Genomic DNA, 25,591 nt, shown 5'->3' with positions numbered 1-25,591 from the left:
AAGAATGAGGTGGGATTTGATAGCCGCTTTCAACTACCTGAAAGTGGGTTCCAAAGAGGATGGATCTAGACTGTTCTCAGTGGTACCAGATGACAGAACAAGGAGTAATGGTCTCAAGTTGCAGTGGGAGAGGTTTAGGTTGGATATTAAGAAAATCTTTTTCACTAGGAAGGTGGTGAAGCACTGGAATGGGTTACCTAGGGAGGTGGTGGAATCTCCTTTCTTTGAGGTTTTTAAGATCAGGCTTGACAAAGCTCTAGCTGGGATGATTTAGTTGGTGTTGGTCCTGCTTTGAGCAGGGCGTTGGACTAGATGACCTCATAAGGTCCCTTCCAGCCCTGATATTCTGTGATTCCTTCCATGGTACTTGCAGAAAACTAAGTGCTTTCAGGAGTTTGTGTAGTTTTCTAAGCAGCAACATCCTTTTGATTAGGCAACATACAGTAAATCATACCTCCTCTAACAGAGTGGTTGTCATGAAACAACCCCACGTGTGGGCTGCTAACAACAACAGTGGACAGCTAACTGTTTACTTTTTAAAGTAAAACTTCTGTGCAAGCAAAACTCCCTTTGTATTCCATAGCTTTGTATGTGCAAGGAGCCAAAAATCAAGCTCTTACAGTTTGTATGGCTCCTTTGAAAGTTGGCAGGCTGGCAACTCTTAAGACTGTAGCCTTCTATTTAGCCTTAGATGAAAAACAGTAGGGGGAACAGAAATTCAAACAATCCCACACCACTTCCCCATCCTTCCATCCTGACCTGAAGAAAGCACCTCTGGGGTAAGAGGCTAGTTCAGTCTTCACACCCATTCAGTCCTTGCAACTCCACTGACTTTGCCATCAAAGGGTCACCAGTTGTGGTGGTATTGGTTTCCATGAAATGGGCATGTGTCCTTTAAAAGCTGGACTGAGACCACTAATGCATTTCACAGAAGAGCCTGGTGATTCTTGATAACCACTATGCTTCCTGCTCTGATGAGGTATGCAGAATGGTAACATATACTTTGGTACAGCTGATGTACCTCAATATTGTGGTACTGTTTCAGACAGTGTGCAACTCTTTTTGTCCCTAAATATATTAAGCATGTGTTCTGGTCACTGGAAACACTGTTAGAATATTTGATTCATGAGATTTCCAGAGATAATAGCCCCAAAAGTCCAACAGCTAGTCAGAAATGCCTTAGCAGCTAACTTTCTGTTTGACAGTAATTATCAATGTTAATTCAACTGGCTGTGAAGTTATCGTCTAGCTGTGCCTTCTGTCAAAAAATAGAGATTTCCAAGCAATTTCCTAGCTGAGCTTTAATGAAGCTGTCACCTTGGATGGAACACAAGAAAGATGCACAATATTTTGCAAGTGAAAATTTGTAAAACAGTGGGGAAAATTTTGAATTTTTTATTCCTTACAAAAGTATGAGGTCACTTATCCCGTCTCTTAACACAATGCACCTAGATAAACCCTGAGTGCAGTTACTTCTTTACACACTAGAGACAGCATCGTTATACTGTAGCAAATGCCTGACCTGTCAGACATACCTGAAGAATAAGAAACACCAACAATTGCAAAAGAGAAAGGATACATAGCCTGGCAGAAACCCGCACAGGCATATAACTGTGTCTGGTGGGAGGGAGGGCTTTGTATAGAGAAAATATTCTTTTCTGTTACTGGCTTCATTTCTGCAGTAGCAAAAGACAAGTTTGGGCAATGGCCTCAGAGGAGCCTTGCGTCCTGGCACTGACAGATCATCATGTCCCCAAACAGTGGGGCTGTGATAAGAACCAGATGATCTGAATTTCCTAACCAAAACCAGCAGCAATTGTCATCGGGGAAATAGCTGTGACTCAGATTCCACATCAGCATCCTCATCCGTCAATGGGTTTATGGCATTTTCAATGGGCTGTGTTACTGGTTCCTCTCTAGAACTCGCTGGCTGCTTGGAGGATATGACTCCAGCTGCAATTTACTGGAGGAGGAGGAAAATCTAAACCCTTGGAACTGGCGGAGGAATTAAATTTATGTGATCTACCTTTGTTTGTGGTGGTCTCTGTGTGACACAGGCAAATGGTTGGTTTCAATAGGGAGACTCCCATTTCAAACAGAATTTTTAATTGAATTCCAGTATGTGAACACATCATTTATTTTCTTAGGGATGGACTTCTTTTATAGAGCTTGGAATATTGATTGAGGTCTTGCTCCCAATCCCATTCTCCCATCACACACATTGAAGAAACATGGTTCTCTCACCATGGGCACAGCTCCTGTTTGGTCAGGCTGGCTGCTGTAACTCAAGGGGTGTGACATTTGGGTTGTATCACATACTACTCCAAATGGTTTAAGTGACTACTGCGTGCTGTGTATTAGGGGAGGGAAGACTTATTGTTCTGCAAATAACATGAAAACCTGAAGACTGTGTAATAAACAGTTCTTCAAGGCTGATTGTTAAACAATGAAGATGGGGTTTTCTGAGAAGCCTAAGGGAGACCCTTGGGTAGCTCATGGCAACCAGCTCCCACTGAGTTTATTGTGATTTGGGTGCCTAACTCCCTTAGATTCCTTTGAAAAACACAGTCTATTTATCTGCCAGGCAAAGGTTTTGTATAGCTCTGTAGTTTAAAACCCGATTCTCCTTTGTAAGGCTCTGGGACCATGTGCCCTGTGCATTCACCGCTCTTCCTGTATGCGCCTGATTCTTCCAGCTTTCATAATCATTAGTGATGGGGATTTCTCTGACTCCTTAAAGAATTTTTCAGTTTTCACTTTCCTTTCTTCTGGTGGGGGTCTGTTGCTATGTTACATGGTAGTTACAGGATCAGTCCTAGGTGAAATGTATTTTAAGGCAATGAGGTACAAGGAAAGATTTGCTTTCAGTTATTCCTGGCCGATTTTTAATGCTTGTGATTTGTAACCATTGTTAGGAATTTCTTGCATGAGGTGATAGTTCTGCAGCTGATATCTCAGATGTTGGGGCAAATATAACAAATAATTGAAATGACTGTAGACAAATCAGTGGATGGCTAAAAGGGAGATCAAACTGAGTCCTGATTATGACTGGCAGTGTGAGGAAAACCCTTGCGATCTCAATGGAAACATACAATGAGCCATGCTCAGAGTCTGCATCCTGAGCAGCTGGCATTTGGTGCTGTTTAGTGAAACATCAACCTGAAGGAAAGCAACTAGCAGCTTATAAGGGCTTTTCTAAGAAGGAAATAAGTGTTAGTGGAAGGGAGCTTCAAATGGTGGCAGAATTTCTCAGCTGCTCTGGTGTAGGATAGTCCTGTTTCTTCCCATTTGCTAAAGAATTCTATGGTAATGGTTGAAATATTACAAAAGGGTATAAGTAGCATAACTAGAATGTTCTGGCCTAATAATGTAGAGGTGTTTTTTTTTTAATATGCATTCTTCAGTTTAGTCAAATCTGCTTTCTAGAGTCATTGGCTATGTGGGACTGAAATTATTTTCTTTGGGGTATAAGTTTTTGTCTTAAATCTGTACTGTACAGTAAATCCTTAAGTTTTAATGCCATAAACCAAAAAAGAAAATAGATTCAACTGGATTAAACTACTTGTATTGTTTATTGCAAATTTGAAGAGCCTGGAATATAAACAAACGATTTTAGATTTGAAATAGCTTGGATTTGTTTCTCAAATACACAATTCAGAGGAGGGAAATTCACTTTACCTTCTTTAACATTAAACATGGATTGAATTGAAAGTTTATTCCACTTGTTAAAAGAAAACTTGGAGCCTGTTCCAACTTGAGATCACATGCTTTCTGGGAATATATAGGTCTTATAACAAATCTTGGAATGCAAATAACTGGCACATGACTACCTTCTGAGTGAGTGTGCAATTTATTTCAGAGAAATGTGGACCCTTCGCATGTCTAGCTGGGCTGCTTGTAACTTGCGATGAGGTAAGAGTCCTCAGTTATGTGGCTTCACCTTGCAACCCTGTTTAGCTGCTCTTCAGAGTGGTCTTGATATCAATGCTGAATAATTAGCACGTGTATCTGTATGCATTTTGATGATATTTGTTTCTGTGAAAAATAGAAACAAGCAGCACACATTTTTATTTTATGAAGCTGGTAGCCAGAAAGCTGCCAGTTGAAATAACTTCAGTGAACTGGCATCCAGCTATTCTTATCTCACATGTAAGGGCTAAAACGATTGCATAGAGAGGATGGAATGCATCTGGGAAACTATTGCATATGTCATCTTTTGCAGCTGGGGAGGTGGATTGGCTATAGTCAAGAGTTTAATCCCTTATCATACTCTTTTTAATTGCTGCATTTATTCCTAGCAACTACAGGGTTGATTCAAAATTAAGATGAGCTGCATTTTCATAAAGATGAGAAAGAGAGGATAGAATTTAGTGTGACTAATCAGTATAATACACACAATGGTTGGATCCAATGTTCTCTCTCACTAAATTAATTCAGTCTATTTTTTACAGCTGGTGGATCCAAAGCAAAACAACATAGTCCTGCATGGTCACGGTGATTAAAACATGATTTAGTTACCCATCTAAATTAGAATCTGCTCTTCAGAAAGCTGCATCTGGCGAAGAAAGTGCTGCACCTGTTTAAGACACATTTCTAGTATCCTTGCCGTGTAGCAGAGTTGAAATGGAGACTGGCCACATCCTCAAAACCACCCACAATTTGGTGTGACACACAACCTCAGCATGGGAGAGGTTCAGGAATGGAGTAGTAGGGTCACAATTGAGGTGCTTTAGTAGAGCTGCATGAGAAAAACTTGCCCGCCGTATGCCTCTGGCTCAAGCTAATGATCCCTCAGTCATTAGATTCACTTGCATATCTCTTCAAGAAGATCCAAACAAAGTCATTTACTCATCACATCCTGTTTTGCACTCCACCTTAAAAATTGTACTGGGGCCTGCTTGCAGCCTGTTATTTTAAAGTCTGATCCAAAGTCCACTAAACATCATGGGAGTTTTTGCATTGACTTCAGTGGGCTTTGGATCAGGCCCTTAATGCCCTCTGGAAGGGGGTGTACCAGGAGGTTCTGGCATCATGAGTATCATGTCATGTGGACAGAGGTTACTTCAGAACTGAAACAGCGAGTATATCCAGCTCTCCTTACTTGGGGGGCGGGCCTTTACACACATGTATATTTCAAAATCTATGCTTGAATTTAAAAAAAAACAAACTGTTATGCCTCTAAGGATACATGAGCAATAGTGTCAGGAATGCAGCACCAGTGCCATTGCAAGGGTCCAGCGGACAATGGTGTTATATATCTTGTCCATCAGCCCTGCAGCTTAGCCCCACCACTTCCTTTAAAAACAAACAGCTATATTCAATGTTGCTGCCAGAGAGTAACAACTTGCTTTTTCACCCATGCGGCCCATATATATGTGACTCATTTTCCAAGACTGGGCTTGGACTGTGTAAGATAAAAAAACAAGTACAGAGACGCAGAAGAAAAATTGGCTTGATCACTGCCCTGAAAATCTTATTTTTTTCTTAACAGTTGCCAATTTATGGCCTGGCTCTGATCTCACGCTGGTTTAACACCATTGACTTCCACAGAGTAACCGCACTTTCACACCAGTGTCAGTGAAAGTAGAATCAGGCCTTTGGAGTGAATATAACAATGTGGTTTGATTATCACTTCAACCTGTGCAGTCTGAGTATTTTTACATGAACTAAATTGTTAGTCAAGTGCAGTTTCCATATACCTCACCCATGTAATTGAGGGCAAAATTGGGCCTTCAAAACACAATTTTTTTTAATTATAAATATTTACTTGTTGCTTTTTTTCAGAAAAGGGCTCTTCAGAAGGCATCAGAGAATTAGAAAACATCTGTCCTCTGTTAATCGATTTAGCCCTATGGTGCCTTTAGAGATTGCAGATAAACTGTGTTCCTAGAGAAGCCACACCTGAATTGCCATATGGATATCTGTGGCAATAAAACTAAAAGGAATGCCTTGAAAAAAGGTGTAATGCTTTCATATGTGCTCTGCAGCACAGCATGCATAGGATTAATCAATTATTTCACAAAGTGTAAGCTACCTATAACTTTTCTTAACACATGTCAACGTAATAAGAGGTCTTATTGTAAGACACTTGTAGCAATAACTTCTTAAAGGAAAACAAATGCAGAAACCACTATGTAACAAATAGAATAAAGTAGGAAGAATAGAGACCCATCAAATAAAGTGAACTCATACTGTAATATACGGGGGAGTTTAATAGTGTACTGATCATTGTGAAAATCAGACATTTCTGTAATGTTAATCTATTTAATATCATGAATTAGCACAGGTGTAGGAACACACTCACACACACGAACAGAGTACCAAATTCATCTCCGTGAAAATGGGTGCAACCAGGCAAATTGTGAATAGGTGCAATTTGCCCCAGGCCCCGGACCCCACAGGGGTCCCCATGAGAATATAATATTCTATAGTTTTGCAATTTTTTTTTTATGGAAGGGGCCTCTGAAATTGCTTTGCCCCAGACCCCCTGAATCCTCTGGGCGGCCATGAGTGCAATTCCAGTGAAGGCAGTCTGCTTTGTCTCTCTTCTACAGTTTTCATTTCCCCCTTATTTAGTTGTTAAGGACATACAATATACCACTAAGTCATTGCGAATTGTTTGTACTCAAGTAACTAATATGAGGGGGGTTACGCTACCAAAGTTAAGCCTCAGCATTCCTATGTGATCTAGATGTGTCCAGATGCTTGAGCAGAGCCAGCTGACCTCAGTGTTGGCACATTGTATAAAAGTGCTGTCTTCTCTTCAACCAGCCTTGTTTCTGGGTGCTTGCCCTGTATAATATGTAACTGTGAGAACATCTGCTACAGCACACCCTGCCATCTCTGATAAGATTAGAAAATTCCCATTTTAGAACATTCCCTCAGTATTAATAGTTAGAATAAATAATAAACTCTTGGTTCCTGTATTACAAATACAAGCAATGGTACCTTTACACTGAATAACACATTTCTCACACTGTAAGTCCCAGTTGGTTAACAGTTTTAAAGACTGAGGACAGCAGGCATAATGCCCAACTCAGTAGATATTGAGGGTTTGAATTTGGATCTAGGTCTAGGGCTGTGATATGTTCTAAGTCTGTTCTGAATAGACATATATGTAACTGTTCACTGCCCCAGATCAGTCAATGCTTTCTCTTCTACCTGTGAATAACACTGGAGTCTTTGCCAGGATTCAGATTTCAGTACAAAAGTTGTACATAGCTCTGTTTATGATGATAAAGTGATTTCTATGTTGATCTGTCTCTGCTTCTGAAAAGAATCCCTGCAGATTTACAGCTAACACAGGTTTCCAGATTACTATACCAGTGGTTAGATGCTTAAGATTGTCCGCTTCAAAAGTTTTCCCCCTATTTTTGTTCATTCCTCTAGTCTGTTCTAAATACAATTAAAATGCAACATTCTTTAGGGATGACCCGAAGTGCAATGAGCCAGTTTTTCAATGAGTACTTTAGTTGGCCTCCATTTGTACACATATACTTTACAAGCCCAATCACCTGCACAGATTGTGGAATTTCTCCTCGAAAAACCAGTTGTTCAAATGGGATTTTCTTCTTTTCTAGTGTAGCAAAAATACTCATATGAACAACCCCGTATCACAGCCCTCTTCTCCGCAAACACAGAAAATGCCTGATCTCACTGCTGTATAAAATGCTCTTTCATATTAATCCTCCCTTGTCTCAAGGCTGCGATGGAAAGTGAACACTAAAAGGGTGAAATTAGGTACCCTAAATAGCCATCTATTGTGAACACCACATTAATGCCTAGCAGTTAGGAATTTCAGCAAAACATCTTTCTGCAGGGTCTGCTAAGACCTGCAGCATATCTGATATGCAGAAAGGCTAAGTGAATTACAATAAGATTGATTTAAGACAAGTTATTCTTCACTAATCTCCTGGGTTATGTTTTTTTTCCCTCTTCTAGAGTTCCAGAACAGCTCGGTCTGAAGAAGACCGAGATACACTGTGGGATGCCTGGGGTTCATGGAGTGAATGTTCACGCACTTGTGGAGGAGGGGCTTCCTATTCACTCAGACGCTGCCTGAGCAGCAAGTAAGTTGATAAATGCTTTTATCTTAGCGGTGGGAGAACTCAACACGCTGACATATGTCACTGCATAAAGAGCAGTGGATGTGTTGAATGGTGCTGAAATTCTAGCCTCAGTGGAAGAAGATTGCTTTTTTTTTTAATTCAGGCAACCAGCCAGCAGGTTTGATAGTCCACTATATCATTTAAAATATGAAACCCATAGAGGAACAAAAGTTTTCTGCACTGTTTTACCTAAGCATACTGTACTTTGCCAGCTACTGAAAAGTGAAACTCCCATTCACCATCTTTGTTTGAGTGGTAATCCTTTTCACACCCACATCCTGGACTGAAGCTAATTCTCCATATTTAGCACCCTAGAACCTTTAGTCGCATAGAGATTTTAAATGCATCACATAGACACAAAATAATATATTGGGCTGTATAAGTGAGAATGATAACAGCTCTACAGAGTGGATCTGCTGCAATTTAGGTCCTTGTGCTTAAATAAGGAGAAGGAAGAAGGCAGAGTCAGAGAGAGTTTATGAAATCAACTCATAAATCAGTTCCATTGGTCTTTAATACAGTAGGTTTTCAGTGCCCCATTCACACAGAATCAATTCTTCCTGCCTTATGAAACCAGATGAGAGGTTGTGTCCAATCAGAGATTGATCTCCATATTTTTAATGTGGAATGCAGGGGGTTATGTGTGCAACTTCTGCTAGCCGGTAACAATAAATTGTAAAAAGTAAAATTTGATCTTGAACTAGCACTATCATAAATGTAGAACTGTTTTTCCTTTTTTTCTGGTTTGTATGCAGTTCCAAATTTAAAAAGTGTTAAATGATTAATTTTTGTGCTGGGAAGCATTTTACAATTAAAAAAAAAAAAAAGCCAGTGGAGTGTAAGGGAGGGAGGAAAGAGACACACCTGAACATTGGAGATTTTGAAATAAACCTAAATACATGACAGTTGAAAACCTGGCAAGACTATATGAAGAAATAAATACCTGAGGGTATATGTGTGGAACAGTTCATTGCTTGATACATTTGATCACATTACAGAAATGTATATGCTATATAGAATTGTACAACAAATAAAATTAAAAGGAGGAAGCTACAATTTTTTATACAGATTAAAAATTGGCAAGTTAGCTCAATGTTGTGGAACAAACCAACCCACAAAGCAAACCTAAAGATTTCTTCTCCTGTGAGGAATGTTCATGGTATATGATGGCTCCCAGAACAGTAAGGGAAAACAGATAGGGAGCCCATCTTTTCAGTTCTGAAGCTATGCAAAGAATACTTGCTCCATTTCTAAATGAAATGCAGCTGACTAACTGAAATCAATTTCTTTCCAACCTGCAGTTGCCAATGTTCTGATTAGTATCACAGTGCTCCTGCCGTTCGTTAGGTTCAGTATTGTTTTGCTGTTAAACCTTTGTGGCAATTGTGCAAGTATGAAGTGTTAGCTTGAAATTCTGTTTTCAGATCCCCATGGAAGATCCTAACTCTGACATTCTGATGCTCTTATATTCAGCACGCTCCAATTAACGTTAGTGTTTGCATAAGTCAATAAAATAACATAATAGGTATGTAGGACATAATTCTCCTCTCTGAGCTGCATGGTTTATCTCCAAATTAATATTCTGTGCAGAGCTACTTTTGATACCAGTGAGATATAAATACATGTAGGAGGAGTAGAATATTGGAGTTGAGATCTGGTGTAAGGTTTTTGGTCATTAACTAAGAGATAATTAATTAAGTAATGCCACCAATTCCTTTTGAAAATGTGGTTTTAAATATAATGTCTAAATTCTGGTCTCAGTTATATGGTTACAACCCTTAGTGAAGTCAGTGGGGCTTGCACATATGTAAATGAGAGAAGAGTTTGGCCAAATATATATTATTATATTACTGCATATAATATCCACAAAAACAAAATAATATCCACAAAAACAAAAGGGCTATGCTGTAGTGCTTCTAACAGTTCTTGCAAATGCAAAGGAGAAATCATGAGAGAAGCTGTGGATTTTGATCTCCCTGTCACTCCCGCACACACATGTATTTTGCATGTACAGTACATTTAAGATGTGGGACCCAGCTGTGTGATCCTTATTTGCATTTGGTCCAGTGGACAGCCCATTGGGCTGCAAGTCAGGGGAGTTGTATTCTAATCTTGGCTCTGCGACTTTTAGGCAAGTCATTTTGCCTTTCTGTGTCTGTTTCCTCTCCCACACGTTCAGGCTTGTCTTTTAGACTATAAATTCTTCAGGGTTGGAACTGTCATACAGTGCATGGATGGACAGTGCATAGCACAAGGGGTCCTGATCTCATTTGGGGACTACAGGAACTATTGTAATACCAATAATAAAATAACTAAATTAGGAACACAGGCATTGTCAGACTGGTACAGACCCGAGGTCCCTCCAGTCCAGTATACTGTCTTTGATAGTGGCCAGCTCCAGATGCCTCAGATAAACTTAGGAACTCCCACATGTGATTTAATCTGCTCCTTGAAGATGTTGTCCTAATCCATAGTAGTTAGATGGATTTAAATCCTGAAGCATGCAACTTTTAATCCATTCCAATATTCTTTGTTAGCATTAATTTTTATAACTTTGGATATTCGTGTTATCTGTGTAACTGTCTAATACCTCTTTGAATCTTACTAAGTTATTTGCCTCAACGATGCCCTGTAGCAGTGAGTTCCGCAGTCTAATTTTATATGGAGTGAAAAAGTAGTTCCTTTTTTTTAGTTTTGAGTTTGCTATCTTCTCAGTTTCATTGAATGTCCCCTTATTCTTGTGTTGGGAGACAGGGAGAACAGAAGCGCCCAATCTGCCTTCTCTATACTGTGACTTTTATTATAAAAAAATAAGACATCACAATATTAAAATCCGTGAGCTATGGAGAAGGGATGACATATTCTCTAGATCTCATTCTTGAGGCTTAAGGGAAAGGGGATAGGTGAGGCACTCTGTATGCTAACTAAACACTGCAAAATACTTAAATTGTAGTATGGTGGCACAAGACAGTATCAGCAATGGAGGCGTGACGGAGGGAGATTCCACACACCCTGGCACTGTGGGGATCTTCATGCAGTATCTCTACTGGTTTCCTTGGGAGGGGGATTAAGATTTTGCTGCAACATGGCAGCCCTGGGAATGTCCAGTGGATCTGCACAGTACATGCATCCACTGATCCAAAATTCTCAGGTATGGGAGAGCAGCAGATCACATCTGCTACTGCTTCCTATGCCTTGTAGTAGCAGCCATGGCACTGCTTTCACACAGAGGAAATTTGTATTAGCTGCTAAATACTGTGTTTATGGGAGCCCTAGAAATACATAGATAGACCAGATAGAAAAGCCGTTATACATGAGCTTGGCTCCATTCCCCAGGATCTAGCCTTTATTTATTGCCTACTATAGGAACTGAAGCTATTTCAGCATCCAGCTGGAATGAAAATAACATTATATCCTTCAGCTTTGTGACTGATAGAATACATGTACATTGCAATCAAGTAAAGAATATTCCCAGCATGCGTGTTGATGCATGTTGATTTGCACAGGAAAAATAGGTAGCTGAGAACTCCTCGTATATTTCATATCTATTTTGAGTCCAGCTTTCACTGGAAATATTTTACAGTTGCAAAGAGCTGTCACATCAATTCTGTTAATCTAAATTCACCCCACCCTAATCTTACAAATACACAAAGAGCTCTGGAATTATAATTTGCATGTTAACAGGCATTGCCATAATATTAAAATTGTTCTACTGCTTCTGGTCTTGGCTGGAAGGTAAATGTGATTTCCCACCCTCTCTATACTCTTCCAGATTCTTCATGAAGTCGTAATAAGGAAGGAAGGAGGAGACATCAGGAAAGCAGAAAGTCACGGGACTATAGAAATGATTTTAGGAGATAATAGGTTGATTGAAAATCCTGGGTATTTACTTAGAATTCTTAGCCATTGTTGTAGCTGCTGTTTCTGGCAGAAGGATGGAACGTGGCTGTGTGAATGTAAAGCAGAATGCTTAGTGGAATGTGAAATTCCATGGACACTGAGCTGCTGAATCTGAGTTTAAGGGTCAAAATCCATTATCATCATTCTTTCTTCTAGGAAATCCTGTATAAACTGCTTCACAGGATGGAGGTTTTCTTGACATTAGATGGGTGATATATGTGTGGTAGGTAAAGAAAGTAAACATTAACATCTTCCTGCCAAGCTCTGCTCAGCAATAAAAGCAATGGGGGTGAGAAAGGGAGGGAATCCACACAAGTGAGTCACAATCCTAGCATTGTTTAGCATCTTCATGCCTGTCCAGTCACTTGTTTGAATTCATTTTTTCCTTATTAAGTACCTCCCTTCCTTCCTGATGGTGACTTCTCCTTGGTAATATGTCCAAACCACAAATCGAGCTGCATCAGCCCCACTGGTTTTGCTAACTGAAATGGTCTCTGAATTCATCTGGTGTTGGGGAGCAGTCCCATCCCACTCTTTTTTCACTAGCCGTTACAAACGGTGCAAGGTATCCATTCAGCCAGAGTGGCAGATGCACATCACTCAGAGGGCTTGAAGATAGTGACGTAGTGAGTTGGATTTTAGGGAAGTGCTCAGCATTCCTATTATTACATGTGGCAGAGTGGATCCAATGGCTCTGCTAAGTTAGAATCATCCTTGGTTCTACTCCAGCTAGATTCAATTACTCAGTATAGTAGCCGTTGATAGACACTTTCTCTTTGTGGAGTGAGAGAGGATAAATGATGTACTTTTATGATGCCTGTATCCTGTGTAACATTTTTCCAGGACAGTGTCTAGTTGTGGATTTGTTCCACCAGACACTAGATGTCATCTCTTCTTGATGCTGCAGATTATCAGTTAAGGAATTAAAATAACCCTACCTCATATAGACCTGTGATTCTGAAACTGCTGTGTGTACGGTGCATTCACGTGGTGCACTGGCTGGTTTAAAATGCAATATCAGAACAAGAATCCATTATAACACTGATTAACATTGTGAAGATGGTACACCAAGTACTTGTGAGTTTGAGATATGTTATGCTACGTCTTGTTTAAGAACTGCTGCAATATATCCTTGGTTCTAAGGTCCATAGCATAGTCTGCTATTGCATTATTAACCTTGGTGCTCCAGCACTTTTTCCAAGCCTCAGTTCAGAATAACTGTTGAGGTCTACGCTCCTGATTTGTGGATGCAGTCATGAACTTAGCTGTCTCAGTAATGTCAATTGCCAGAGCACCTGCAAAAATGTAGGCCTAGCTAACACTGGGCTAGAAGTGTAGTCACATAAAGCTGGTGGATATTATTGATGTAAAGAATAATAATAATAATCACAAGGTGGGAGGGTGGTGATGATGGTCATCTGTGAGGTGCCCTTGTATAGCTTTACAATATGAGACTATACGTTGGGTCATATACAATGGGTCTATTTGCATATTTTCAGCATGAAACAAATAGCATAAAAACCAAATGACAAACTGAAGATAGACAGGTTTATCTGTAATATCTTAACACAGATCACCACAGATTGTAAGAATTCTTTTATAGTAGTTTAAAGGAAACCTTAGATTTAGGAAGATGTAGTGCATGTGTCCTTCCAGTACAACTGAGATGGGTAGGGTTTTTTCTCTCTGTCCCAAGACTCTATGTACAGAACTTATTTAGTAGAGAGTGAAAAAAATTCTTTAAAAATAAAATTTCTGTAGTTGTTTTTTTAAAAAAAAACCCCACCTATAGAAGTCTAAGAACATAAGAAGTTCCGTATTAGATCAGAGAGTAGTCCAGTACCCTATTGCTGACAGAGGCTAGTAACATACTTCAGAGGAGGTTGCACACTTGCTGTACTGCCCCCAGGGAAGTCTCCTTCTCCTTCCTCCAACTAGTTAGAGAGTTGGCTTATTTTCCGAAGCATGAGGATTGATTGCCTTTCCACAATTGCTTATCGTTTTAATGTTTACTGTTATAACTCTGGATATTTTTATTATTCGTTAGAAATGTTTAATTTTGTTTTGACTTCTGGTAAGCTCCTGGCATGAATCATACCTTGTGGCAGTGAATTCCGTAGGCCTAATTATGCATTGCATGGAAAAAGGTTTCCTAGTCTCAGTTTTGAATGTGACACCTTCTTTAACATGACTGTCATTCTCCGTTAAGCTCTGCTTTTTTTTTTTTCTATTTTGTAGTTTCCAAAAACCCAGTATGGGACTTTTCCAAGAGGTAGGCTGGATGGTAGGGCCACCCTTGTTCAGGACCTTCTTAATGGAACTTCTACCCTGAGGATGACCTCTGGAGTCCTTGAGGGTATGACTACACTGCAGTTAAACACTGGTTGGCTCAAATCATCTGACTTGGGCTAGCAGGGCTGTGGGGCTGTAAAATGGCAGTGTAGGCGTTTGGGCTTGGGCTGGAGCCTGAGTTCTGGAACCCCATGAGAGGGATGGCTCCCAGAACCCAGGCTACAGCCCGAGCCCAAACTTCTACACCATAGTTTTACAGCCCCGCAGCCCAAGCCCCGTGAGCCCAGGTCAGCTGACAAGGCCAGCCGTGGATTTTAACTGCAATGTAGACATCAAGTATCAGAGGGGTAGCCGTGTTAGTCTGGATGTAAAAGCAGCAACGAGTTCTGTGGTACCTTATAGACTAACAAACGTATTGGAGCATAAGCTTTCGTGCATCCGACAAAGTGGGTATTCACCCACGAAAGCTCATGCTCCAATACGTTTGTTAGTCTATAAGGTGCCATAGAACTCGTTGCTGCTAATGTAGACATCAGTGGCTGTCTCTAGTGTTTTGTGACTGGCTTTTCCATGTTGCTTGGCACCCTCTGTGACTGTTTTTAATCACTTATATCATCATCTCTTCCTTTGAATTTTGTTTCCTTTCCTAAGTTTATGTTGGCTGGTAACATCTGGACTGGTTTCAATTTTGTTCTAAGTCATATTTCACAACATCCCAATTACTGTATTTAGAGATGGATCCTTTTCCAAAGTAACAAGCGCACACCCTAATTAAAATAAATAACTGTTCTAGTCATTATTTCCTGTGCTTCCTTTGTTACATAGTCACTTTTTAAATGTTCTGAGCAGCGTAGGAATGATTTTTTTAAAATAACTTTTAAAATGTATTCTTTATAATGTTCCTTCTGCTATCACTGGATTAGAAATTCCATATACTACATAGCAGAAATGTTTGTGAGGCAAAAGTGGCATTGTTATTAATAACATATGTATCCAAAAGTTTAGATACGGTGTTCTAATGAAACACATATGATCATTAAATAGGGTCATGATAACACTTGTGGAATCATTAAGCAGCCTGTACAGGCAAAGTTATTTGATTTGGGGAGAATGATTCTCACTGACACCATCATCCTAGAATAGATATCGGGCATGTTTGTATGTAAATAATATTGTCCCATGCTTACAGATCTCAAATCTGGATGAAACTCTGAATATCATTATTTGGTAGAATTCACTTGGCTAATTTGACATCCTAGCCTCAGTTTTGTTTTGTTTGTTTTAGTCGCTGTGGGCTAAGCAAGGTTTCACAGTGATTGGGGGAACTTTCTGTGTTTTAATTTTGGTGAGGAAACATCCCCATTTTTCCATAGATGTTACAGGTTCCAACTAAGATAATGTCAAAAACTCCAAGTTTAAATCCTAGTTTTGAGTACTGAGATGTAGCCCACAGTATGAAAATTCTTGGGAATCCCTCATTTAGAGGGTAAATATGCCCTGGTTCACCTGAAGAGTTTATGCATGTTCATAATCCTTTCAACGAATCTATTCCGATTTTTGAACAAAAAAGTATGAAACCAGGCAAGTTTTTTGTGTAGTTTGGAGTTTCATTGTAAATATTTTGCACGACTGTATTATCTACAGGCAAGAAGTTATGCTGTCATTCTCTAAAGCTTCTACAGAGAGAGAGAGATTAGATGTGTAAGAAAGTGATCATTATAGTACAGTCATGTAGTTCAGATCCAGATTCAAACTTCCTCAAAGTTTACTGTGTTTCAGAGTCTAGAATTTAGTTTGGCCCCTTGGGACCAGCCACAAAATTTGAATCTAGATCTGAGGTTTTACTGAGGTCAGGCATGGTCAGATCTGGGATTTTATTATTTTGCATCCCAAAGATGGTCTAGATGCTTTTGGCTCAGACCCATCTCTGTGCTACAGTAGGCCAGGTTATATTTGTTTAGGTTTCCAAGAGTAACTCGCTGTACTGTACTTGCTTTCCATTGGAGTGATGGAGAAAGCCATGATTATTTTTTTTTTTTTTTTTTTTTTTTACTGAAAAACATTTATTTTAATTCTAACCCTTTCATTCTCTGCCTCTTTTGGCTAGTGAGCAACTGCAAAAATATTTTCAAATGTAATGGGCTTTGTGTATATATACAGTATGCACTGTATGTGTATTTTACTGATAAGTCTAAAGCCAAAGGCATTGTTTTAAACTGTTCTCAGGGAAAGCAAAGATACTGAAGTGACAAACAAACCAGAGAGAGACTAAATATATGAAAATAAACATAAGTCTAAAAGCAATCTGGCCAAGTGTGGGCACTTTTTTTTTTCTTCTTTAGCATCTGTATTAGTCTCTAACTTTCTCCCAAGTTTTATTGTTGCCAGTTTAGTTAGACTAGAGATGTCTTACTGAGGATTATTACTATAGTCTGACAGTCACTGTTCAGATAGCTTGTAAGACAGCAAAAGAGTTATTGAAAGTAGAAACTGACACACATGGGGGTGGGGGGAAGCAAAACACTATGGTTACTCCAGCATTATAGGACCAAACCCCACATTTGGACATGAGTGTGGTGACTATATCAGAATTTGAACTAGGATCCAAATTTTGTAACTAACCTTTTTCAGTAATGGGCCAAATGAAACTTTGGGATCTCAGCCCTCCTTGCCCACAAATATCCGGGTGTTTGAAATATGGATCCAAATTGTCTCTCCAACCCATCTCTGATTTTGACACTTCAAAGGGATAGCAACATTCACTGTGCTGACTGCCATGTCATTCTTTGTCTCCAGTAGTTTCTTCTGCAACTGTTGCTGAAACCAGTGAGAGTCCTGGGTGCAAATCTTCTCATGATTAGACTTTTAGGGCGGGGTGTTCAAATGTACAGTGTTGGCCTAACTTTGCTCCTGTTGAAGTCCATAGTAAAACCCCCATTGGATTCATTGTGAGTGGAGTTAAACCTATGCTCTGTTTTGAAAATCCCACCCTTAGTTGTATAGAGACAGGCAAGACCAGACATGACTTTGGTTTTGTGAAGTCCCGTCGCTCATGTTAAGGTTGTAGAAAACCAAGACGAATGTGATTAGGGTCTCAGACCCATTTTTCTCAATTTTCAGTGGAAGCAAAAACAAGGTTGTGATTTGGGTTTTGCCATTCATTCATTGGTCAAGAATTTGGTTGGCCAAATTGTGATTCTGGCTGTTATTGACCAGGGTCTTTGTTTGTCTGAATGCTCAAAGGGAGTTTAGATAAGTAAGGTTTTAACACGTGTAGCATCTTCAGGTAATACAGTTTATTTAACCATTATCTTTGTCACTTTCTTTTGGTTGAATAGAGTAAAAAAAAAGCAGTGTTGGCTCCTTTTCCGCTGCTCAGCAGCATTGAGTATGTGCTCCCATTTTCATGTGCTGTTCCACTGGTGACTAAGGGAAGATGCAGCGATGGGTAAGGTCATGCCTATAATGTTGCCCTTAATTTGAAGGGTGTATATACCCCAGAATGTAATCAAGCTAATTGCAACCATATTATATACACTCAGCCTCTATAAATTAATAAAATAAAACACTACATACTTAAGGGTTAATTTAAAAACAGGCTATCAGAAGCAAGGCCAAAACTACTGCCAATTTTGCTAATCAGAATGGGAGAAGAGAAAAAAAGTAAATAACTAAAAATGAGAAAAAAAAAAAAGTAAACAGCCTTAAGTTTAAATGTCTCTGATATTAAAAGTTTATTAAAAGTTTAAAAAAAAACTGATAATTTCATAGGAGTTATTATAATCTGTGTGTTTTGTAATGTTATAAAAAGATTAAATAAAAAAGTGTAGTTTGAAACAGTCCTCTGGAGCTATCCTGGGAAAGCTATCCTGACATCTTTACTTCCCAGTAGGGAGGTGTTTGGCCAGCGCTGACCCGTCGTTAATTTTTCAATATCATCTCAGAATGTAGGTAAATATCTGGGATGCTCTAAACCTATTGCTTATGTCTGTGTGTGCTTAAATGTAATAAACTGCAGTTTTAAATAAAGCATGCTTGCCTGCATAAATCCTATCAAATGGAATTTCTGTGTTCCTATTAATTTATTCCTGACACCATCTGGAGTAAAATAGTTAAGTTGCCCCTGCTGTGGGTTCTGAAAACCCTGGGTAACAATAAGATATTAAACTATTAAAGTTCACTAATTCTCACACCTGATTGTTGATCAAGCTCTCTCTACTGGGCAGAGTTGTCACAAAAAAAAATCAAATTTTGATAAAAGTTGCCTGCAAAATTCAAAAGGTGAAAACTTTTGCAATCAGTTCTACTGCTAGTTAGATCCAAGTTAATGGTCCTCTGACTGGTGGCCCTGTGAAGAGATGGTTGGTCAACATGGTGCTGGTTCTCCTCTATGGTGTCACTGAAGAGGATTTAAAAATCACTAAAAATGAACAACTAGTATTACTTTTCCATAGAAACAATTGCTGTAGTTTCTGCAGGAATGCTATGTGTTCGTGAGTGGTAGAGCATGATATAATCCACAAGATTATTGTTAAAGTGTGGGCCATACGGAAAAACTTGGAGAACTTCTGATCTAAGTCAGTCAGCTCCTAACTATGAAAGGACATACACCAGGAAAGAAATATTTTCCTTGCATTAATGTCAAATCTTAAAAAGATCCTCAGTGGCTGAAAAGCAGATTGTTTACATGCGCGACTGAGATTTTCAAACACTCGCAAGGTCTCAGGGTGTTTGCATCCTCATTTTGGTTCAGGCCTATATTTAGTTAAAGTAATTTATTTCTCTTTACTCTGTACAACAATGTCTCTCTTGTTACAACACAGGCCCTTATTTTGCGTTCAGTGATATTGGGGTCAGTCCAGAGTAATTCAGTTAACTTCAGTAGATTTACATCAGTGTAACACAAAGCAGAATTTGGCGTGGAGTCTCCCTTTTAAACTCAAATTTGCTGCCATCACACACGGGGCCAGTGTTTGTTTCAATTTAATTGTGATAAATTGTTTACACAGAAATACCGATTCCCTAAAATTGAGACTGTCTGTCTGAAATGTTATTTATGTCCAGGTATTAATCTCTAATCATTTTAAGCCTCCTGCATTACTACTTCTAGTCTTGCTCTCACTTTAGGTCATTATCCTACTCCGCTTCCCACATGTGGGCCTTTGGCAACTTGAGACATATGACTTGTGTTTTGATTTTCCTAGCCAGGACGCTGACTGCAGTGAGTGAAGTTGGCATTTTGCCTTCTGGTTGTTTGTTTTGTTACTGCTACAGAAAGTTATTCATAAGATGTATTTCTAAATTTGCCAGGGCATTTTGGCTTGTCTATCCCTGCCCACTTTTCTTGTTTTAAAGTTAACTATTCCCATTACATTTCTGATGTTTCATGGGACACGGTGTAGGAGTCTAGCAGAAGCTGTTAATCTTCTAGATTTAAAGAGCTAAATTTTCTAAAATCTGCAAGGTTAAGTTGCATGCGCAAAACACGAGGCAGCTCAGTGGCAACGTAACAACGGGAAATTTTAAGTTCTTTGGACAGTTTCTCATGTTGAGCATGTTAACAGCATGTTTTGCACATACAATATAGGCACACCCCACCAGGTTATTAAAAAAAAGAATTTTTTGGCCTTGATTTTCAGTGCTTCAGCCTGCCCTCTTGCTACGTTTGATGACTAGGAAAAGGAACATAAGAGAAATAAGCCACCTGTTTTCAGGGCCAGTGCAAGGATGTTTCACACCCTAGGCGAAACTTCCACCTTTCACCCTCCTGCGCCCCCGCCCTAAGGCACCCCACCCACAGCAACTCCCCCCCCCCCCCCCCGGGGGGCCCCCCCCCCGGTAGCTCTTCGCCCTGAGGTAGCCCCCTGCCCCAGCTCACCCCTGCCCCGCCTCCTCCCTGAGCACGCTGTGACTGCTTCACTTCTCTCGTCTCCCAGGCTTGCGGCGCCTAAGCTGATTGGCGCCACAAATCTAGGAGGTGGGAGAAGTGAAGTAGCTCACCCCTGTTCCGCCTCCTTCCCAAGCACGCCATCGCTGCTTCACTTCTCCTGCCTCACAGGTGTGTTCTATAGGCTGCAGAAGCTGCCTGTCTTTCTAGTCCTCACTGGCTTCTGCTACCTTCTTGCCACATGCCTCATTGCTACAATCGTGTGGGATCCCTAGCAGGAGAGAATGCTCTAGTAGCTGTCCTGGGTGACTGGACAGGTGAGAGAGGAGCAGAGACACAGGAAGCAGCAAAGAGCAGGGGATAAACACTTTAATGGGGAAAGAGAGGAAGTCTCCATGGAAGAAGAGTGGGAAATCGGCAGGAGATGGAGACAGGAAAGCAAAGGTATGGGAAGGGTGAGCAAGGGGGGAACTTCAGTAAAGGCGAGAGGGCACAATACCAGGGAAGTCAGGGCCTCATTGTGGGGAAAGAGAGAGCTGAAGTGTTGCCCCTATGTGGTACAAGGGGGATGCCTAACATCTACCCCTCTAGGGGTATTGAAGAAGGTAGGCTGTGCTCAAACTTCCCTGAAATACCAGAGGACGTAGGAGCTTACCAGACATCTCCAGAGGCAACGCGGGCAAGGGGTACGGAAGGCAGGGGGAGGTGTATGCAAATAAAGGACAATGAGAACAATCTAAAAGCTACATCTGTTTTCAGATCCCAATGCTGGATATTCGTATAAAAATAAAATTAATATTCCCATCACTGACTGGAGCCTAGTGGCCCAGACCCCCACCAACTTGTTTCTGGAAAAAAACAGTTCAAATGTTGGCAACTCTGGGGGAAGGGACACTTCCGTAGGCTTTGGTGTCATACCCTCTCTGCGAATCTTAGTGTCACCCTTGCTAGATACAAGGAAAAGGGGCCAGCTGCGGCACTGCAAGAAGGGCTGTTGTACTGCATGAGCCATCAGGGTTAGGTCCAGGCCCCAGCATGCCAAGCACATGCTTGGAGCAGCAAGCCACTGGGGATGCTCTGCTGGTCGCTGCGAGGGCAGTAGGCAGGCTGCCTTCAGCGGCTTGCCTGCGGAGGGTCTGCTGGTCCCGCGGCTTCAGCGGACATCCAGTGCCTGCGGGAGGTCCGCCGAAGCCGCGGGACCAGCGGACCCTCCAGGCAAGCTGCCGATGGCAGCCTGCCTGCTGTGCTTGGGGCGGCAAAATGCCTAGAGCTGCCCCTGTGAGCCATTGAAAGGTTTCTAAATCTAGCTGAGCACAAGAAGCACCATCTCCATCTCCATTGTGAATGTTAGGGGACTTTGAACCAAGCCCCCATGCAGACAGCAATCTGTAGAGATAAAGAAAAAGTGAGGTTTCTTTTTTGTGGGAAAGTGTTGTAAGAAAATATGATAAGAAAGCTTTGGAATTGTTTACTTTAAGTTTATTAAAATATTCACCCCTATTTAAAGTTGTTCATGTTCCTTTAAAAATCTGCTTGTTCAAGTCCAAGCAGTCTGGGTTTTCCTCCATATTTGCATATTAATACAACCTGCAAGTCGATTTGCATATCAAGACACACTCCCAACAACCCCTTCCTAAGTAAGGTCCACTACAGCATGTGCCTGATAATAGCACCAGTTGTACAGATGCACAGTTTGTGGATCATCATTGCTCTCAGACATGCCTTCTCAGTCAGAGAACAAAAGGGTATCATTACCAATACTAGAATGTTCACCAGCCTTCAGGAGAAACATCTCTTGGGCTCCAGCTACCCGTAATAAATTCTATTTTGATGGAAGCAAAGGTCTGATCGTGCACCACAGGGGTTAATAATGCTTTTACCATTCATGGGAGCAGGATTAGACCACAACTCTGCATTTAGCTCTTCCTCGCGATAAGGTGTTTTTGCAGCACATATGGTTCTTTTAGACACTTTTTTTCTGAAAAAATGCAGTGATTTGGAGGTCTCAAAGACTTCAGAGGAATGTACAACCTCTTTCAACATCCATCAACAGAGGGCAGCCTACTGCTGCATGTATTGGCTCAGATAGTCACGTAAGGCCAAGGAGCGCACAGTGCAGTTCAAGAGGGAAGGTGTAACAGTAGCCTTTGCACTTTCCAGATATGGGGCTAGACTCCCAGTGTAATATTTATGCTGGTACCAAGTATCAGAGCGGTAGCCATGTTAGTCTGTATACAGAAAAACAACGAGGAGTCTGGTGGCACCTCAAAGACTAACAGATTTATTTGGGTATAAGCTTTCATGGGTAAAAACCCCACTTCTTCAGATGCCCAGGGTCATTGGGACATAAGGATTTCTCAGCCACACCTCTTTGTCAACAGGGGCTAAGGGAATGGCAGGAGAGTCAAGACACTGCTACCTAGGTTCTGTGCCACCACAGGTTTTCCCCTGGTCTAGAGTAATGCTCCCAATTCTACCATGCCAGCTTTCAAGCTGCTTTGGGTTGGGGTATATTGCAAAGCAGCCACAGTCCAGCACAGCATCTTGACAGGGTGAAAAACAGATGAGGAAATGACATAAATGTTAGTGTTGTGCAAAAAGTTTCTATCAAACTAAATGAAATACTCATGGTGCCCTATTTTAAATGTTGAGGTAGTCCAAGACATAACTTTGTGTTTAAAGTGCAGAGGTTACTAGCATTGTCATTTTCAGGTTTGAGGTTCCCTAAGCCCACATCATTTTGAATAAAATGTTAATGACCGCGAGGTCTCTCTCATTTTTAAGATTATCTGGTACCTTGTCCTGTACAGCCCAGTAATCTTAGTAGCCTTGCCAAGATGCTATGAAAAAGCACCAGCCCAGACAAAATCTACCTGCCTGCTCTTGATCACGATGAGTGGTGATAATGAAGAAAGGTCCTGTAGTCATACACAAGAAAAATTACGTACTCCAGACAAGTGGATAAGTAGGATTTTGCAAGACCGACCCTTAGTTTTCATGAGTCAAAGTGGCTCTAGTTCCATGCAGAGATCTGCCCACTTGTTCAGAACAAGCACAGCTGCCAGCCAAAGGACTGAAAGTGGGAGGAAAAAATGGCTAGGGTTGCAGCAGTTGGCTAATCAAAGTACAGTACTTTGTTTTTCCACCAAATACAGGGAATGAGTATGAGTGATGTTCTTGATTTGTAGATCAGACAATATGAAGAAACAGAGATCCAGCCTTTGGAAGGCTTCTGTTCATCAGTTCTAAGGTTTATAAATTATAGTAATTGAAGCTCCGATAACAGCAGGTCTGTGTGAGGTAGAGATTTCTGATGGTTTGCATGGCATTAATGAATGAGGTATGTGTCAGGCCTGCCAAATGAGTTGCTCTCATATGGTTGATGAAAGTTTTTGCTGCAAAGCATGCACTGAGTTTGTCTATACACTGCCTTATATGCTTGTCATTTATGCTTTCAGAAAGGGGTGTGGCTGGAGTAGGAAAAAAAGTGACTTTGCAAGGAGCATAAGTTCTAAAATCTGCCTTGTAAACTAAGTAAGGGAGTCTTCTGACTCATTCTTCCCTCCTTCTATTAACAATGCAGTTTAACTAGTATAAAGCCCTGCGCTACAAAAAAAAATTACCAGTGTAGCTATGTCAGCTAGAGTTGTGTTTTTTACTACTATATCAAAATGAGCACTAGTGTGGACACAGTTCTACCAATAGAAAGATATACCTGTATTGCTTATTTTGCTTCCCAAACCAGAGTAAGCTAAACCTGTACAAGTACTTTTATACTAGTATGCTATGCTCAGACCTGGCAAGTTGCACTGCTTTAAATAAACTGTTATATAAATTAAACATTTATATATTGTATAAATATACTGTTATATTTAAAGTAGGACAGATTTGTACATGTAGACAAGCCCCATGAGGAGAATTAGGTCCTTAATTTTTATATCAAAATGGTCAAACTTTTCTCTGAATTAATTTTCTTCCACCATGAAAGCATTGCACCAGCAGAGCTATAGTTGTGGTTCACACAGCGTTTTCCTACATATTAATTACTTTCAAACTTACTGCCTTTGGGCTGAAATTTCTCCTGCTCATTCTCATCCCAGAAGACTGAATGGGTATTTTTTCTCCATTCCTTAGCACTGTGTGCAGTTATTTACACAGTATAAAGCTACCATTCTGATCTGGTAGCATTTTGTACTCACTTAAGTATAAATGGCTACACATAGTGCAAAGCAGCAGAGAGTTACGTCTTCTGAGCTTTTTGGTTTGAGTAGGTTGAAGAAAACCTATTCAGGTGACTTCAGAGTTAACTCAGAATGGAAAAAGGTTTTTGATCATTTAATAAAAAAAAACAACCTCAAAATCATGCAGATACTGTCCTGGCACTTGGATAATTCAGAAATGGTTTGGGTTTAAAACTTTTGACTTGGCAGGCATGTAGTCCTGAAAGAATGCATGCTTTGCTCAATCTGGAAAAAAATTAAGAAATTAAAAATGAAGGGAATTCTGTTCTGGTGGAAATGGAGAACAGTGTAAGGTCCGAAATCTCCATTCTGTTTTTCACTGAGAACCTCTGCTGAATATTCTGAATAGAGCTGGATGAGATTTTTCAACCCAAACCTTTTTTTGGCAAAAATGAAGATTTGATGTTGTTGAAATATTTTGGAAATTTGTGTCTGTTTCATTCAATTATTTTGGTCAGGAAATACTTTTTAAAAATTCCCCAAAAATCAAAATGCATTGTTTCAATATTCTCTTAAACAAAACATAACAACTTTGTTGGTTTGAAATTATTTTTTGTTTCAAAATGTCGTTTAGAAGGCTCCGCTGATGTGGTTCTTCTGTGTGGGAGGAAATAGAAAGATTTAGTGAAGTCCACATAAAGGGTGCGGAGTCCCTAAGCTCCAGAGGGCCCAGCTGGTTTGTGGCTCTGCAGCACAGATTTGGGAGTGAAGTGGGGTTGGGAGATCTGTTTTTACACAATTATCCTCTTGCTCTCCCAGGTAAGATGTGAGGCAAGCACTGAGGAGGTTATACAGCTCCACTGCTGCTCTGTGGCTTAGTGAAAGGATTCCTTTCCTCCTAGCGCATGAGGAATACCCCCTCATGCAGTCTGGCTGCCAGTGCTATGTGTCAGTTTTAGGATTTGGGCTGAAGTGGGTGCGAAGTATAGTTGTGCAGCCAGACACACATTGCTGCAAGGTCACTTATGCGTTCTTGGGAGGTCTGAAAAAGTACTGATGAAATTCAGATATAGGCTTCCTGCTCAGTTTCTGATGCTGCATTTCTTTACTCATTTCTTTCCACTTCTTCAGGAAACCCACTCCACATCAGGAGAGAGTATTTTAGGGAAGGAATGGAGAAAAGAAACTAATGCTAGGAGTATCTATACAAATATGCAGTTGCA

General features: G+C 40.4%; 1 protein-coding gene across 4 annotated transcripts in view; it reads left to right on the top strand.

Annotated features, from left to right (window-relative positions):
• The window catches only part of ADAMTSL1 (ADAMTS like 1), a 684,387-nt gene that overhangs the window by 446,272 nt on the left and 212,524 nt on the right, over nucleotides 1–25,591 (top strand). For all 4 annotated transcript variants that reach the window (XM_075067314.1, XM_075067313.1, XM_075067312.1 and 1 more), the window contains one exon: nucleotides 7,942–8,069. In XM_075067314.1, the coding sequence (XP_074923415.1) occupies nucleotides 7,942–8,069 (128 nt within the window). The remainder of the gene's footprint in view (nucleotides 1–7,941; nucleotides 8,070–25,591) is intronic.

Source organism: Chelonoidis abingdonii, chromosome 6 (assembly GCF_003597395.2).
Source record: "Chelonoidis abingdonii isolate Lonesome George chromosome 6, CheloAbing_2.0, whole genome shotgun sequence".
NCBI lineage: Eukaryota > Metazoa > Chordata > Testudines > Testudinidae > Chelonoidis > Chelonoidis abingdonii.
Note: the sequence above shows the minus strand (reverse complement) of the source record. Positions and strands in the feature narration are given on the sequence as shown.